General features: G+C 45.4%; 1 protein-coding gene across 6 annotated transcripts; it reads right to left on the bottom strand.

Moving 5' to 3' along the window:
* Positions 1 to 678: 678 nt before the first annotated feature.
* On the bottom strand, positions 679 to 16969 carry E2F8 (E2F transcription factor 8). Of its 6 annotated transcripts, none has more exons than XM_016201657.2 (13): positions 16914 to 16969; positions 15627 to 15754; positions 13419 to 13697; positions 12920 to 13076; positions 10952 to 11266; positions 10589 to 10750; positions 8863 to 9000; positions 6913 to 7116; positions 6500 to 6587; positions 5708 to 6239; positions 2306 to 2438; positions 1796 to 2190; positions 679 to 1420 (listed from the first exon to the last, which is right to left on the bottom strand). In XM_016201657.2, exons 2-13 carry the CDS (start codon positions 15639 to 15641, stop codon positions 1238 to 1240), a joined length of 2601 nt encoding a protein of 866 aa, XP_016057143.2. In that variant the 5' UTR covers positions 15642 to 15754; positions 16914 to 16969; the 3' UTR covers positions 679 to 1237. The 6 variants fall into 6 exon arrangements, with proteins under 6 accessions (XP_016057143.2, XP_016057146.2, XP_016057142.2 ...); XM_016201660.2 differs by having other exon boundaries at positions 16926 to 16953; XM_016201656.2 differs by lacking the exon at positions 16914 to 16969 and adding an exon at positions 16084 to 16437.
* Between the last annotated feature and the right edge of the window lie 918 nt (positions 16970 to 17887).

Below are 17887 nucleotides of genomic sequence, written 5' to 3' on the forward strand. Positions count from 1 at the left end.
CTGAGAGCCTCAGTGACCTCATAGTCCTAGCTCATAGAGGAAAGAGCTTTAAAATGAACAGCGTAGTGCCTGAAACATGTAAACGTGTAGGAAATAGATACGATGATGATCCTTTAAGACCCTGACCAGGGAGGGCACATGTCAATTCTCAAGGTGCAATTCATCCCATAACAAAGGAGGGTCAAGGAGATGCACACTTAACACATGGTAGCTCATGTCTTCTCTTGGAGCTCATGGGGTGAGTGTAAGTTTCTTGCGTGTGGAGGAAATCAGAAACTGGAGCTGGGCCATTCAGAAAGTATGGTAAGAGGACTGTATCTGCAGCTCCTCCTCTGTAAACAGCAGGAGGCCTGGGGTGGGTGCTGGTGGGGCCAGGGCAGGGTAGGGAGCACCCCACATCTTCTCTTCATTTCTAATCTCCCTGGATGTGAAGGAAAGCACGTGGGACTTAGCTGGGTGACCTTGGCCAAACAGCAGCATCTCCAAAGCCATTTTCACTTCTGTATAAATGGAGCCAATGGAAGATCAAAAGGCAGGATGTAGGAACATTATGTAAACTCTGCATATCTAAGGGAACCCAGGACAGATGCTCCATACCAAGAATTTGCCCTTGAGGTTAGTTAGATAAATTTTCATTTTCTCCCAACAGTGCCCTTACTGGCCAAATGAAATGTTAAATACACTTTAGAAAAATTTTAATTTCAACAATTTATGATTAAAAATACATTTTATAAATAATTTTTCCATAGACTTGATTGAGGATTGTTGCAAACTTTACAGAAAGACATACTGCAACAAAAACAGATTAAAGTTACAAAAAATATACCTATAGTCCTATTTAAAAATACATTATACATCACAGTTTTTTCTTTGTGCAAAATTTAAGAGAATGCTGTGTTAGGCATGTCACATATTCACACAAAGGGAAGTAAACTTTAATGCAGCTACTTTGCATAACGGTGTAGACACAAGTGAAATAATTCATTCTTTCCCCCTAGAAGTTAATATACCTTAGTTCAACATTTTACTTTTATTTTTTAGGATGATAAATTTAGCTTAATATATGTATGTGTGTGTGTGTATATATATGAAATATGAAAACAAGTGTTTGTTTTGAAATTAAGTAAACCCTCAATGTATTTACAGTATTTTCTGAGAATGTGTTTTCCAAACAGTCTGAGTACATCTTCTCTATTAAACAACTCTTCAGAAAATTAAAAGAAGCCACATTTGTCAATTAATGGACATCCTCCGTTGACACTTCCAGTTTTCGCTGTGGGACAAAGAGCATTCCTATGGAGGTTTTATTAGCACCATCAAAATCCACGCAGGGTGAGCCCATCGATTTCACTGGTCCACCTGGGGTACGGAAGAAACTTTCGGCCACTAATTGTGACCCTTTGGGTGTTACTGGAACAGGCTGATTGGAAAGAGAGGAATGGAAAAAAGAAATTAAACCCACAGACAGGCATGCTCCAGCAGCCTTAGAAGACTGGACCGGAAGGAAACGTCACACGAGGGAGCCAAGCATACTTTGAAATCGGCTAGGTAAGCCTGGATAATTTTACATTCCCAGCTATTTTTGTTAAGGCAAGAAAAAAAGCTCACGGCAACTCAATAATATGAACTCCTGTGCACTCTTCCCAGATTTGGGAAGCAGGCAGGCCCTCAGCCTCCTCACTCGCCCATCCTTTCCCTCCCCAAAGAAGAAATATAAAAGTAAGTCTCCCAGGACACAGACATTTGGGACTTAATAACCCAAGGGAATAAATACGTTAAATAGAAACACTCTCACCTGTTGTGCCCCCGTCACAGTGAGGGATTGTCCATTCGGTTGGTTCTGGCCCAGGACTGGAGAGTCATACCTGGTGGCCCTTCCTTGCTGAGTGCCTGCATTTTCTGGTGCGACACTAACAGCCTCTATTCTTGGAGACATGGGAACAGTTCCGGGCCCCGGGCTGGCAGCCACCTGCACACTGGGGGAGAGGAGCCCCAAGTGCTGCAGCGTGAAGTTCACAATGGCTGAGCTTGGGTTCTGGACGGGCACGGGGTGGCTCGAAGCGAGAGCCGGGCCGTTCCCCACGGGTACGGCTGCCACGGAAGTTGGCGAGACCATTAGCTTCAAAGGTGTTACATGAAAAGAGGGAAAATTAACAGCAGTGAGTTCCGCTGATGTCACTGGAATAACACCTGGAAAGAAAAGGAGGGAAAAATATCTTAAAAGCACAGGCATTTGTCCGAGAAGCTGACAAGGCTTATGTGACCTTGAGGCTGGCCCACGCCTGAATAGTGCACGTACACTCACCTGCGATCGGGGAGCTGTAGATCCTGTGGTTTGGGGAAAGTGTACCTGAGTTTTCTTTGCTAGGCAAAAGGGACTCTGCCCCCAGGGATGAGCACTGGGTGAGAGGGATTAGGTATCCTGATGGGAACAACGCCTAGAAAACAAGGAGGAAGGGTTTATTTTACACACAAATACTGGAAGATAACAGCCATGTGCCTCTTCCAGGACTAATACACCTGCCGGTTGTCTCAGGAGACCAATGCCTCCAAACAGAACAGGCTACGGGCAGGGCAGCTACACAGCTCCCCGAAGACAAATCCCTCCCTCCCATTCCAACACTTGTCCGGAGTCATACAAACCACGTGTTTCTTAACTGCCCTCTGTGGAGTTAGGAAGTGTCCTAACGCTACCATTGAGTCTGCTTAGAGCAGGATTCACCCAGCAGACCCCCTGCACGCTGACATCCTAAATCCTACTATCAGATCCTTGGTGATATGGTACTAAGTGTCAGAACCAAGTTAATGGTACTGCTATGTTATTATCAATTGTTCTTGGGTTATACAGAATAGTATTTCCCAAAGAGTATTCTGAGGGACCCTAGTTTCATGGGATGCAAGCAGGCACTGCTTGTATCATGCTCAAATATGTTTGGGAAATGCTGAATTCAACAAAGGAAAATGGTGCTTTAATTAGAGAATTTCTGAGGGTCTTTAGTAATGGCATGCATTGTAAATCTCCAAGGGGGGCCTCCAGCATGTAGCATTTCCCAGGCTATCTGGTAACTAAATTTTTGGTAGTATCGGAATTCAAGGAAAAACTCTTAAGAAATGTTGATTTAGAGAAGCGGTTGCCAAACCCTGGGCCAAAATCCAGCCTCCTGTTTTTGTAAATAAAATTGCACTAGAACACAGCCATGCCCATTCATTTACGTACTGTCTATCGCTGCTTTTCTATTTTCTTTTTATAATGGCAGAGATGAATAGGTACAATGGAGACCATATGCTCCACAAAGCCAAAAATTTTTACTATCTGGTCCTTTACAGAAAGATGTTTACTGACCCCCTGACTTAGAACAAAGGAATTACACAACCATAGCTTTGTTTCTAATACTTTAGGTCTTAATGATACCAAGCAAACATGCTTATACTATACCAACTAAAGGGCACGACACTAGAATTCAAAAACTACAGATAAAAGAAGAGGACTGATTATTTCATATTAGAGCAAAAGCTTTAGGCAATAAAGTTACAGAACAAATGGAAACGGCCAGAATGTTAAGCTGTGTATACCCTCCCCGTGCCTGCAACATCACTGTACTTTGCCAAACGGAGAAAGCCTGGAAGGTCTGCCTCGGCCTTACCATGAGCAGGACTGGCAAAGCTAAAAGCGGCTCTTGTAAACCGGGGGCCCTCCTCTGATCTTCCTCCAGATCTTTCTTCTGGACATTGTTAAAACAACAGTCTACACTTTGATCTAGCCGTTATTAGGTCCTGTCTTTTCCTTGGGAACCAGTAAATTCAGAATCCACAATGCTAAAAGGGTACCACAAACTTTACATTTTGTTTCTTAGCTGTTTGGCACTGTTCATTATCTTTACTGGCAGGTTCCTTGAAAGCTGCAGGAACAGACATTTTTAATGGGTGAATTTAGGGATTTCACAAATCCTCTTTGCTATTGTTAATCTAATTTTTCAAATCTTCAGAAAAACCTGTAGCACTCAACTAATAGTTATTTTTCAATTTTCTATAAACTACATTCATCACAACATCTTTAAACCTACAATACCAAACCCCCCCTTTTAAAGAGAACTATTAAATTAGCAGGATGAACGAATTTGACATATTTCAACTTGCGTGTTATCTCCTCCAGCCTATATTAGCCCTCTGATCCCCTATTTTATTTTCACTGTAGTTCTTACTATTCACTGCCTGATCTGTTTGTGTTATTTGTATACTGTCTTCTCTCCACCCTCAGAAGTGCAGACTTTTAGTAAATGTTTGCCGACTGAATTAACACACAAATTAACACATTTTCTTTGTTCTGCTCAGTTCATGCTAAAAAGAAATGGTCAAAATGAAGTCTCAGAGATGATAAAAAAAGCAGGGGGACATGGAAAATCTATCCACTGAAAACCCTAATCCTGAACAGCTAAGTGAGCAACAGGAGACCATTGTTAAGTTACCCCATTGGCCTGAAGAGATTATGGACCTCCCAAGAAAATCCAATCAGGCTAAAGCCTGGTAATTTCCCCCCTAGCATGGATATTAAATATAAAATGATACTAGGCTCTAAGAGATTTTGAATGGCTACCATGAGGTCATCCTAAGGGAGGACTTGACAAACTCTAAAATCTCCTTAATAACAATAGTTACAGATAATATCCTTCACCTTACATGGTGCCTTAAAAGAATCACAGACCTTTTACATGTATCATCATGTAATAAATTCACCTTGCCTTGAAAAAACTGCAATATGGCCCTGGGGCAAGTGCTCAAAAGCAACTACCACCAAAGGCAGGTGCTGGGTTTGATTTGGTCCAGGGCACAGTGCTTTACACCCAGTAGATGATCAGGAAAAGCTGGTGGACCAAATTTGTTATAGATGTGGGAAAACAAGATGTAGAGAAGTAAAATAAATAACTTGAGTTAACAGCAGGGACAAAATGAGAGATTAACCTCTGCTTGCACATTTAGCGGTGCTCATTCAGCAAATGTGTCTTTCGTATCTAATTGTCCCAAGGGAGGAAATGAGATAATGTATGTGAAAGTGCCTAATCCTCTGACATCTGGTGTGTGGGTAGGCATCCAATAAATATTAATTCCTTCTTGAACTAAACTCCACCTAGGAAAAAAAAGATCTGGAACAACACAATCCCTAAAAACCAATGTGTCAAATATACCTACAATTGGCCAAGGTAAGATGTCTCTATTTACATGAAACAGAAACTTTGGTTTAAATTTTAGAAAGTAAAAACAGGGGGAACAATTTATCTTCTAGGCAACAGATGCCAGTTACATGTCATCAAACAAACATTAGGTACTGACTCAGAAAGCAGGAGTTAGCGGAACCCTACGTATGCACCCATTCATTTGGGGTTACATCTGCTTGTAAATTATTTAAGACGTTCACGACAGGTGTTTGCATGCCAGTGTGTGGTAGAGAAATGGACTTAAGGACAACCACCCATGGTGCTTTAAAAAGAGAGCAAATAATCCCTTCCTCCAAAGGTTAAAAATGTCCCTGCCGTCATCCCAGCCAGGGGATTAGCTGTCTGGGGCCTTGTTTGGATTATGGATGCTAAGGAACAGTTTCTTGTCTTCTGAGAGACTGCTCTTTGCTTTGGTAGATTTCACAAGCCACCAAATCCTCCTCTAATCAACTGGGGAGTTCCTAAAACTTTGCACAGCGCAAGGGTATACTTACTGCGGAGACGTTTTCAAGTCCTTTTAGGTCCTCTTTAAATTTTTTTCTGGAACCACTGTCCTCAGGCACGCTTGCCCTCTTTGAGCCTCTCTCTCCAGCAGGTTCTGCATCTCGGTTCTGTGCACCGTGTCTCTCTGGAGCTGGCAACAGGCTTACGGGCCTGGTGGAGGCACTGGGCTTGGCGGCATCACTGGCTACTTTCTCGGTGGTGGCATCTGCACAGTCCTTTGATCTCGTAGGTTTAGAAGAGGCGGTATGGCAGACTGTTGGGCTCAGGCTGTGAGGTGGTGTCATGGTTTGGGCTTGGGCAGGCTGCAAGAAGATGGCATAGGATGCGCCCGAAGGGGCTTGAGGTAGGATCACGGGCACTGCCGATGACAATGGGCTGGAGATCAGAGGGATCACCCCCAGGGGCTGGATGAGGGATGGTGCAGTCGGCTCCAGCTCAGCATTCACTGTGGACTCCAGAGGGGCCACTGGCTTGTAGTGCCCAGATCTTGCCAGGTGTAATTTTGCTTTCTTTCTGGGTTCACTAAAAGACAAGATTTAAAACATGGCATACTTTCTAAAATGTTCTAAAACACATTTTCTCTAAAATGTGCTACCACTTGAGACTGCCCAGATCGAAGCCCTGTCTTTATGAAACTAGCAGACAGTTTCTGTAGTAATCGTGTGAGTTACAGAAGAGATGATCTCACCAGTTTCCAAGGCTAGTGCCTGTTCTTACGTAAGTATCCTAATGATGCAACTAAAAGTCATTCATCCTGTTATTAAAGAGCATCGCCAACCTACCTTGATTGCTCTTCTAACTGCATTTTGCAAATCGCTGCGAGTTGGGCCATTTTATTTGGGAAAGGTGCAGAATTCTGAGAACTCTCAGCTGGTAAAATAGAAAGAAATGGGGGGAGGGTTGGTCAAAGCAAAAGAATAAACGCTCACATGGATAACACGTCACTGAAGCCCAAGGAACAGAAAACGTGAACCTCCCCCTAAATCACATAGCGGTTAAATGAAAACCCCCACAAACTACTGTTTATCCTTTGATTTATGCCTAAGTTAGGTGTCAAGTGGGGTTAGGCATATGGATATGGAAACAATTCCCTAACAAGTCTCATAGAGATCAAGTAAGCTAAAAAAAAATAAAAATACAAAATCAGCTAACAAGAAATTCTTCCGAGCAGAACCCTAACGTGATTGGAACACACCTTTGTTGGTCTTGATAGGGCTGCTGGGAGCAGAACTGATCTTTCTCCGGTCACTTTCTATGCTCTTTACCAGTTTGATAAGAGATGGGTGTCGAGTAAAGTTTGGCTTCCTATGTGTGGAAAAGAGGTTTTTGGCACAGTTCTCTTTTGAAGACTGCCTCAATTCCAAGTCTGAGGGGGAGAAAGCAATGACCGGGCTGAGACCTGGAAAAGAAAAGGGCAGGGTTTTAAAATATGGGGGATTCATCTTCCTTTTGGGATGTACAGTCAAAGTGTAGTTCTAACCTGATTTTAGGAATCAAGTGGCAGCAGTCGCATCAATAAAGGCTTTTATCTAAACAAAACCTTATTTGTCCTTTAAATGAATTCTGAGACAAGATTTCACACTTAGCATTTCTAAAACCTATTGTAACTTATAACCAGGGGTGTGCTATAGTGTAGTTGTCAGTGGTTTTTTTCTTATTGATATATAAAAAACTGTACATCTTATAATCAGGAGTCTTTTTTTTATTCCTCATCTGAGATGTGTTTTTCATTGATTTTAGAGAGAGAGGAAGGGAGAGGGAGAGAGAGAGAAACATCGATGTGAGAGAGAAACATCAATCAGTTGCCTCCCACATGAGCTCTGACCGGGGATCGAAGCCAAAACCCTTTGGTGCACTGGAGGATGCTCCAAGCCACTGTGGCACACCAGCCAGGGCAGCAGCAGAGTCTTAATCTGGTGAAATATGGTGACCCTCACCCCTCACTGCTATGGACTGAATATTTGTATCCCTCTCAAATTCCTATGTTGAAACCTAATGCTCAATATAATATTAGGAAGTGTGGCCACTGGGAGGTGCTAAGGTCATGAGGGCAGAGCCTTCTTGAACAGGATTAGACCCCACAGAGCTCCTCTTCCACCATGTGAGGTAACAATGAAGACTGTCTAGAAAGCAGAAGTTCACCAGACACAGAGTAAGCAGGTGCCTTGATCTTGGACTTTCCAGCCAACAAAACAAGTTTCTGTTGTCTATAAGCCGTTTAGTCTATGGTATTGTTGTAGCAGCCTGAACACGCTAAGATACTCTCAACTACTCCACGAGGGAGGTTCTTCTCAGGAAATGCATCCCCATTTCAGAGACATTAATCAACTGAGTCATGGTCTCTCAGCTAGAAGAATGTGGGCCTAGGATATGAACTTGACCAGTGTGGGCCCAGAGCTTGCACTCCAAATCCCTGTGTTTATATCCCAGATCACAATGACCTCACAAAGGCCTCTGTTCTTCCCATTTTGCAGGTGAGGAAACCTAGCCTTGGAGGAGCCCAAGGCCACACAGCTAATCAGTGGCAGAGCTGGTAAGTGGCAGAGCTGAGACTGGAAGCTAAGTCTCCCTCTGCCTCCATGGCCCATGTTCTTGCCATTTTCTAACACTTCTGTGCAGGAGCTTTGGCGGAATGCAAGTGTCAGAATCCCAGAGTTGTGGTGGAGACTAGAGTATTGATACTGGAATGAATTCATTTCCTATCCTCAATGTGCATAGGCTTTGCCATGGTCACTGAGAAGCATTACAAGAGCAAACAGTATCTTGTTTTGTGATGCTTTCAACTTTTTCAAGTCCTTTCACATAGATTCTACCTCCTGGGCACCGGACAGGGGCTGGTTATGGACCTTGGGTTGCTGATGGAGCCAGCAGCCAGACCTTCCATATTGGCACTCATCTTTGTTTTTTCACATATATAGGGTGTCCCCCAGAATTTGTACACCCTTTGAATAATTATAAAGGCAGTTTATTAAAATACATTTCATTTTCAAAATGTAATAGAATCTGCAGACATTGTGTGTATTCATTGTTTTGGGACACCCAGTTTATGTTCTTTCCATGTGGGAGGGAAAGAGAAGGAAGATTATCTGTAAAGATGTGTTAATTCAAAACAACAGAGCGCAGAGTTTAAGAAACAGATACATACCACTGGGATTAGGACTGATTTCTGGGCCGGTCCATTTAAAAGCTGGTTTTCGGCCCCTTTCTTCAGTAACATGAACTTTCTTGATAAGATCCAGGCTGCTCAGGACATTAGCTATATCATACAACCTCCTAATTTTTGCTGGGGAAAAAGAAAATATGTACACCAGTTAGTGGAGTAATGAAGGATCAAAGACTTTGCTTCCTGAGGATTTCATATATTCAAAGAGCCATCCTACCCATCAGTATCAGAGAAAAGTGTGACTCTCTTAAAGTTATCCTTTTTTGCTTCAATTAAAAAAAAAAAAAAAGTTTTAAAAAATGACAGAAGCACATGCTGAAAAAAGGAAAAATGACTTAATGGGATCACCCTGTCAGGAACTATGTTACAGGTTTTTTTGACAAAAAGTCACCATTGCTGGGCATCTTCTAATGAGGATTCAGAACAATTTTATTATGTTTAATAAAGCATCGATGACAAATGTATTTCTTTCCTGCTTGTGATAGTTTATAACAATAAGACCAATTTAATATCATAAGCCTGGACAGTTCCATAGCCATCAAAATTTATAAATTGTTATACTGTCCTTAGGTAATATGCAAAGCCTAGATTTATTAATTCTACAGATCTTACAAATCTTAACAAGTTTTGTTAGAGAACTTTTACCTCCAGCTTGAGTACAAGTTACAAATGGAGCCTCTCCTTCCTAAGGGTGCCAGAAGGTTCTGAGTTCCCTGGGGATTCAGCAAATCACACATCTGCAGTTCTTGGAACAGTTTCCAAGGCTGTGACTAACCAAGGAAATGGAGAGCTGAAAACTGTCTGGTGACTCAGAAAAGCAGGCAGCTCATCCGTAGTATCAGGATGTGTTTTCTGAAACTGTAGATCTCCCAAGGCAATTGCCAGCATTATTGTATTTCTCTCCACCTAGTTTTATCTTGATAGAGGCACTATCAACCCGCGGATGTCTGAATATACTTTCATGGGACTAGTATAGCTCTTCAGAGATGGGAAGTGTTCCCACAGCCTCTGCTGTTGCTTGAGGTGGCTCTTCCTCACCTTCCAGTTGGGTCCCCAAAGTGCCCCACGTTCAGGCGAGCCTCGTTCCCTGCTTGGAGGTTTGCTAATGCGTCCTGGAGAGATGGGCGAGCAGCAGCCCCCTCCCCACCTGCGGAGCACTTCTTCCCACACCCTCTCCGTGCCTTCATGGAGGTTCCTACACAGCCTGTGACAGAGGCGGGGGCAGAGCCCTGCACAGGAATCCCATTCCAACTTTGAGCAAAGATTCTGGCTAAAACCATGCTTCCAAACCGGCAAACCAACTGTGCTGCAGGTCATTCTGCAGACAATTTTAGAAGAGGTGTTTGTACTCTCACATATGGGAGACAGTAGAAAGGGCAGAGACCTAGGTTCCAGGCCCACTTGGCAAACTTAGACTTCAGGTAACTGCAGATTGTATACTAGTAAAATGCAGACAATGTTACTGTATCAAATGAGGTAACGCTTAAGGAACTGTTTATAAGTCAAAGTGTCAGACAAATAAGAGTAGTTACATGCATATCGTTGAGTCCTACACATTATTTAAAGCAGTATGATTATGGCTTCTGGGGATAAGTGAAGATACAAAAAGCATAATTAGAGAAGATCTGTTTATATAGCAAATGGATTTGGAATTCAGTTTGTAACTGAGATTTTATCGTTTAAAAGTCCATGGAGTCATGACACTTACTTTTAAACTTGCTTTTATCCAAATCTTCCACATGGTCCTCCCCAATTAAAATCTTGGCTGCAGTTTCTAGGCTTACTATCTGAGGCGTCGACACCAAAAACAGCATCACGAACTTCTGGCTCATCACTCTTAAAGACTTGTCTTTGCGGCTGTTGACAGAGGCTTTGAAGAACGATGAGGATTAGAGAATTAAAATTCATGAAGGGACAAGTGACTTCTAAAGTAACAAGGCTAAAAATACCACCACCTGATCACACAGCCGACAACTGCGGCATTTTAACGTCAGAGGCGGCAGCAGCTTTAGAGCAGCGTTTCCCGTGGAGCCTTCCCTTCAGGCCCGAGCTTTTCAATACCATCTCTCACCTGCCCGAAATTCCACCCCGGGGAGTTCGACAAAACACATGTCCGGGTGTCCGTTTTGGTCCGTGCTTGCTTTGGTGAGAGGATCCTCCATCCTGCAGCTGTTACTGAAGTCAAACTCCTGCTCATATTCCTTCTTCTTGATCATCATGATCTGCTCCGCGTATTTGTTTTCCTCGCCGACGCTTTTCAAAGTCCCGAGGGTTTTGCTGAGGTTATGTCGCCCGTGCCAAGTGTACCTGTTTTTGGCGAGGCGGCTCACCATGTGTAAACTTTCTAGGACATTCACGATGTCGTAGATGCGTCGGCGCTCAACATCTACAAGGAATGAGCAGCTGCGTGTTACTAGGATCAGATTTTGTAGTGTATACAGAACTGAGTAACTTTTCCTTCCATGGTTATTTGTCAGCAGGTTCTGGATGGTACAACTTATTTACTCAGCAAAGGTAAAGGTAAGAAAGACGTGTCCCTGCTCTCAAAGGGTACAAATGAATTAACATGAATTAGAGGTGCCGTTGGTGGAGGGTCTACTATGTGCCATACAGCTTTAAGAGATTTCTAGCCTAAGCTTGTGGGATGGGTACTATCCTGCACACGTTAGTGAGGAGGAAATAGAGGCTCAGGCTGGCTAAGTGGCTCACCCCAGGGCAGAACCAGTAAATGGCAAAACCAAGTCTTGAATACTCTAAATCCCACACTTTACACTCTATTTCTTATGTTACTCCCCAAGACACACACACACACACACACACACACACACACACACACACACACACACACACACACACACACACACCTGTCATATGATAGGCACAAGGTGCTGAGATTTCTTGCTGTTCCTGGAAACTGCCAGATAAGCCTTTGCCTGAAGGCCTTGGCGCTGGGCTATTCCTCTGCCTGGAATCCCTCTCCCAGATGTCCACATGGCTCCCTACCTTTGTTCTTTCAAGTCCTAGCTCAGATGTTACCTTGTCAAACAGGCCTGCCCTGACCACTTATTTTAAAATTGCAAAACATGCCCGGAGCATGCCTGATCGGTCCTCCTTTACCCTCATCTACATTCTCTTCTCCATAGCATGCATTGCTTCTAATATACATTATAATTACTTATTATGTCCTTTGAATATTATCTGTTGCCCCCATTAGAATGTAGACTCCCCGGGTGCAGGCATTTTTCCTGCATCACAAGCTGCTACAACACAGCCCAGCACATAGTAGGCAATCAACAGATGACTGCTGAATTACAGAGTACATCCCACATAGTTACAATGAAGTGTATGTGGATAGATGACTATCCATTGCATATTCTTAAAACGTGAAATAAAGTTAACATTTATAAACATGTATTAAAAGGGCGAAACTTCATGGCATAATAGCTATATATTAAAATATCCTGCAAATCTCTCCACAGTTTCAGATTATATTTTCATGACTGAAAAGGTGCCTCAAATTTGCCATAGACCTCTTTTTAGCTACAACTAGATTTGAGTCTATAAAGAGGGCGGGGGACACAGTAATTTTGCCAAACCCTCAGAAAATGCACTGATCCTGAGAATAGCACTGAGCGGCAGGGAGCGCTAAAGCCCTGCTCCTGCCCAACAAGCTGATGTTCACCAACTATGAAGATCCCATTGCATAGCCTGGCTCTTCTACCACAGCGCCAAGAGAGAAGTTCCAAGTTGTAGCTGTTATGAAGCCAGTCATAAAACAATGTTGCCTTCCTTTAAAGCTGCAGAGCTTTTGAAATGCAGTCAGGAGCAATCTCCATTGTGATTTTTTTGCTTGTTTTAAGACTCAGTGAAATTGGAAACTGTATGCTTTTATTCCTAAATGAACAGGGCTTTAGAGAAAATTCTCGGTGGCCTTCTTTGTGCCACTACAAACACTGGCTAGATGAGTGTGGGTCTGGCGGGGTAAGTCCACCAAGTCACTTTAACGATTAACATTTCAGTAAGCTGTTTGCATACTTACTAAGTTCCTCAGCTACTTCGTCAAGACAGATGTCATTATTCACGGCAGGGTTGGGATAGTTAGGATAGCGTGCTAAGAATTTATGACACAACAATCCTAAACTTTTCTCTTTTCGACTTGGTTGGGATTTCTCATATTCGTCTCCCGATAAGTGTTCCTACAAAGGAAGAGGTAAATATGTCTTATTCTGAAATAAAATTTGACAGATTTATTAGGGGCATCTGCACTTTACGACTAACACCGGCAAGAGTGCTTCCCTTCAATAGCTGCAAAATTTTGGGGGGGAAGCGTGGGAAGCCAGTATAAGCTGCTTGGCGGATCTCAAAGGGAATAAGCCAGAGGTTCGGAATCCCCAGTGCTATATCGGAAGGGGTCCAAACCTTTCTGGCGCTTTGAAGGAGGCTAACAGTCTGCGGATGGTAATGCTTTACATTGCTGGCATTTCTGCCACGGCTACTCCTCTCCTCCCCCCAATCCCTCCAGTCCTCTGCAAACCTACGTGTAAACAATCTCTGGGCTCGGGTAATCCATTTCTGCTGTCAAACAGCCCCCTTTTCTGATCTCTGTTGCGGATCTCAGGGCTCACGGCACTGATGAGCATTTTCAGGTTGGCTGTTGGCGTCCAGGGTTCTCCCTGGGAGATTTCCTTGGGCTTGGTGGGTGTGGTTAAAGGGCCCAAGTCAGGCTGGATCTCTGTCAACACTGTATGTGCTGCAGTGGATTCTTTCAGAGGTGTTTTCATCTGTCCCCTTTTCTGTGGCTCAAAAAAGAGGTTTTCCTGGTTTAAAACAATAATTACATTCACTGTAAAATGGGATTTATCAGATAGCTTTTGACTCTAGAAATTATACAATAAGTAGAACATTGCTAAGGAAAAGAGTGCCAAATGAGGCTGTAGAGCTGATTAAATTAGTGACTAAGTGGACACTTGTCCATTCTTTTTTTTTTTTTTAATATATCTTAATTGATTTCAGAGAGAGGAAGGGAGAGGGAGAGAGAGAGATAGAAACATCAATGATGAGAGAGTCATCGATCGGCTGCAGCCTGCAACCCGGGCATGTGCCCTGACTGGGAATCGAACCCTGATCGCCTGGATCCTAGGTCGATGCTCAACCGCTGAGCCACGCCCGGCTGGGCGACACTTGTCCATTCTAAAAACTAAATTTCCCACTTTTAATTTTGCAACAAAGCATGGACTTAATTTTTTTTCCATCTTTTATTCCAAGGATTAAAAAAATTCAAAACTTATATATTTTAAACATTTTATGTTGAAATAATTTTAGCTTTAGAGGAAAGTTGCAGAGAGAGCACAGAGTTCCCATATACCTTTCACTCAGCTTCCCCTAACAGAAGCGATCATTTTAAATGGTCCCAAACTCCTAGGAGTGACTTTCACTCATGAAACTGTAATAAGTAGAGGCCTCCATAGCAGAATCCATGTCCCGTTCACCTGTGTGTCCATCTAGCTCAATAGCTGCATGCAGTAAGTGCTCAATAAAATACCACTGATAGAGTCAGAGAGCCAAGAAGACAAGGGTGAGGGCTAGCATGTGGTCAGGCTTGTTGGGAAAATCCAGAGTGCCAAAGACTAGGATTTCTGACCAGAAAAGGCTGCCCTTTGAATATCTACCCTTTCACTTTACAGACGGAGAAGTAAAATTAGTTACTCAAAGTCGCAAAGCTACTTCCTGGCAGCAGGGGGAACTGCTACTGAGAGTAAGAGGGTAGACTGACAGCAGTTCAGAAATAAGACGAATGGACACCATGTTTCTTCTACTTTTGGACACTGGGGACTCCACACATCCTTCCAATCTATTTTTAAAGAAAATGCTTGGGATGGCAATAAGTGAAAGAACAGAGAGACTCACTAATTCCTGTGACTTTAGAAACAAAGATTAATGGGACTATTTTCTATGCCTGTGACTCCTTAGGATTTATCAAGTGCTTTTCTGTTTGTATTTTCACCAAATCCTATAGTCCTATTCTTCAGAAGAGGCCAGCCAGGCTGAGAGGTCGCACAGGGCTTGAATCCTCTATCCAAACATGGTACTCTTGGATGAAGTCAGTGTAAGGGGTCCAATGGGAACCCCTCCTGAGCATGTGTACCCGAGAGGTGCTCACCCAGGAATGGGATTTTTCTAAAGGCTACTGTCATTTGCCTCAGACTATCAGAGTAACAGCAATTTTCTTATTTGACAGGTCTATAAAACTGTTAGGAAATTTGCATGTTTCGTTTTTTTGTTTTGTTAACCTAGCAGTTAAGCACCAATCAATTTTACAAAAATGTTTTTCTCTCAAGCAGAGTGTTTGCAGCCCGCATAGTTAAAGAAGCTGGTGAACTGGTAGAAAATTATCTTACAAAAAAAAAATCCAATCTCAAATCATGTCAAATGCCCTTTCTGAATTCCTACTGTTCAAGAATTCTCAGAAATACCATAATGAGACTAACAAATGTTACATTCTTAAAAATAACTTTTCTCTCTGCTTATTTCTTTGAGAATTCCATCAAACCATTAAAAATTAGAAAGATTAACTCTGGGCAACTCTCTCCTTCAAAAATTAAATTTTCCTTCCTTCTGGGTTTTTACAGAGGCGAACTAAAAGGGGCTGTGGCATTAATGAGATACTGCATATTGAAAAGTTCTGAGTTAAACCAGGATGATACTGCATTTAAAACAAAGGATGAATACTGGAGTTAAAAAGGTACCTTTCCGTTCTCCATCCTGTAAATTTCTCATACATTTAGAGTTTCTTAAAAAAATAAAAAATCTGAAGTTCTTCCCAATATCCTGATGGTTCACGTAGTCCAAACAACTCTATTAAAAATTTAATATCCTTAAAGAAAAAAAAGAAAATAGCAAAATTAAAGAAACATAAAAGCAGGAGGTCCGCTGAAAAATTCCTTCATGGCCACCACAGGCCACCTGGAAACAAAGACGAACGAAATCTGACAAACTGCATTTACATTTGATCCCAGACCAGAGAGAGCCGCACCGGGCAGGGAACCACATCGAACGCCGGTGAATTCTTTCAGCAAACGCATCCCCTGCTACGAGACTTCGAGCGACCCACCGAATTTCCAGTGACAGCCCTCTCTCACCTTCGGAGAAGTCAGGCCGTTCCTGGGACCCCCCGAACGGACGGGAGCAAGCGCAGGCACCCACCTAGTCACGGATCAGGGCTCGAGCCTGAGCCCGCGCGCCCAGGTTCCGGCTGAACCGACACGACCCCGCGCATCTGGAGAGCAGCCTGCACTTAGATGCCCGAATTTCGCCCCTGGCACCCGCGCGCGCAGGCTCGGCTCGACAGGCAACTTCCAAATTCAGTCCTTAAGCTCCAGACGGGCTCTGGTCATTTAAGGAACGCCTTGCGATTCAGACTGTTAATAAAGACTTTCCTAAAGATGCAAAGCGCTGTGCGCCCCGGCTTCGGGCGGCCGGCTCGCGCCACGATGTCGGGCCCCACCCTGGAAGACCGCCTGAGCTCCGCCAGGCCACCAGGTACAGTCACGCTGGCGCCACACGTCCCTCGCGCGGCGCATTTTCCCCTCCGCCCAGTCAATGGCCCCTCCCCCCGGGCCCCGTTCGCGCGCTACCCGCCCGGCAGTTTCCGGACAGCATCCTCGCGGTTTCCAGGGCAACGGTTCCCCGGCCACTCAGAGAGCGGGGCGCGGGCCTGCGATTGGTTAGAGATGCCAGGGGCGGGTCCGAACCTTCCGCCTTCGATTTAAAAATTTGGCGCGGAAAGCTGGACTGTGGCCGGCGCCGCCCCTGCGCTGCGCGGGGCTGGAGCGCGGGCAAACCCGCGCCCCGAACCACGGCGTCCCCGCCCCTCCCCCTCGCTCGCCCCCTCCCCTCTGCGCGGGAGCTCAGCTCCTCCCTCCACGGCCCCCGGCGGAGCGAGAGGCGGGAAACGGCCGCCGCAGCCGCAGCCCTCCCGAGCTCTCCCCGGTGCCGGGCGGGCCGGGCGCTGCTCCCCTCCGCGTCCCGCTGACCTGTCAGTTCACCTCACGGTGGGAGCGGGCGGAATCTGAGCGGGGACCCCTCGGCACCGCTTCCCCGCTCAGGCTCCCGAGCCCCGCGATCGGGCCGTCGGTCGGTCCTTACGCCGCGCCGAGGTGGGTGCCAGAGGGAAACGCCGGGACCGGGACTGGCGGGCCGGCGGGAGGGCAGAGAGAACGTGACCGTCCAGGAGCAGTCAAGCCCCCGATTTGAAATTAACCCGCTCCCCGCGCGAGCCGATCCCGCGGGCAGGGCTGGCCGCTCCCCTCCCCCACGCCCACTCTTCCCGGCCCGGGCGTCGCGCGCCAATCCGAGCCTCCAGACCCGAACCCGCGGCGAATCACCGTGCAGGCGCCGCCTCCGGTCCCGCCTCCACGACGGTGTTGGGGGAAAAGTTCAGCAACTTTTTTTTTTTTTTAATTTGCAAGCACCCCCCCACCCCTTGCTCAAAGTTGAGGAGAGAAGTATGGCTCTCCCGGGGCCATCGGACTGGGACGGGCGCTCTGCGACCCCCCGCCCAGCCCCAGATCCACTCACCTGTCCTCCGGACCCCAGCCCTGCCATCCCTGGCATGCATTTTTGCGCTGCCCACCATCTGCCCCATGGCTTCTAGAGGAAACTGGTGCGTGGAGGGAGAGGCTTGGCCATCTGGTGCCCAAACTCGCCGGGCGCGCGGTCTTGGCGGAGGCGTGAGAATCGGGCGTGCGAAGAGGTGGGCTGAGGCTGAGCTCCCGGCCGGCCCGTCTGGGCGCCCGCCGTGCCCTCTCCGGTTTCCCACGCGCTCCTCCCGTTCCCCTCCCCGTCGTCCTCCCCCGCTTTCCCTCTTTTCCCGTTTCCCAGCCCCGGGCAGCGTCAGCATGAAATATTACATAGTTTTCTAGATTGACAGCAGGATGGGAGGCGCTGCAGCCCGACGCGCTTCGTTCTTCCGACGGGGAAACCGAAGCCCGCACGGCCGCGCCGCCTG

Source organism: Miniopterus natalensis, chromosome 11, assembly GCF_054644295.1.
Source record: "Miniopterus natalensis isolate mMinNat1 chromosome 11, mMinNat1.hap1, whole genome shotgun sequence".
Classification (NCBI taxonomy): domain Eukaryota; kingdom Metazoa; phylum Chordata; class Mammalia; order Chiroptera; family Miniopteridae; genus Miniopterus; species Miniopterus natalensis.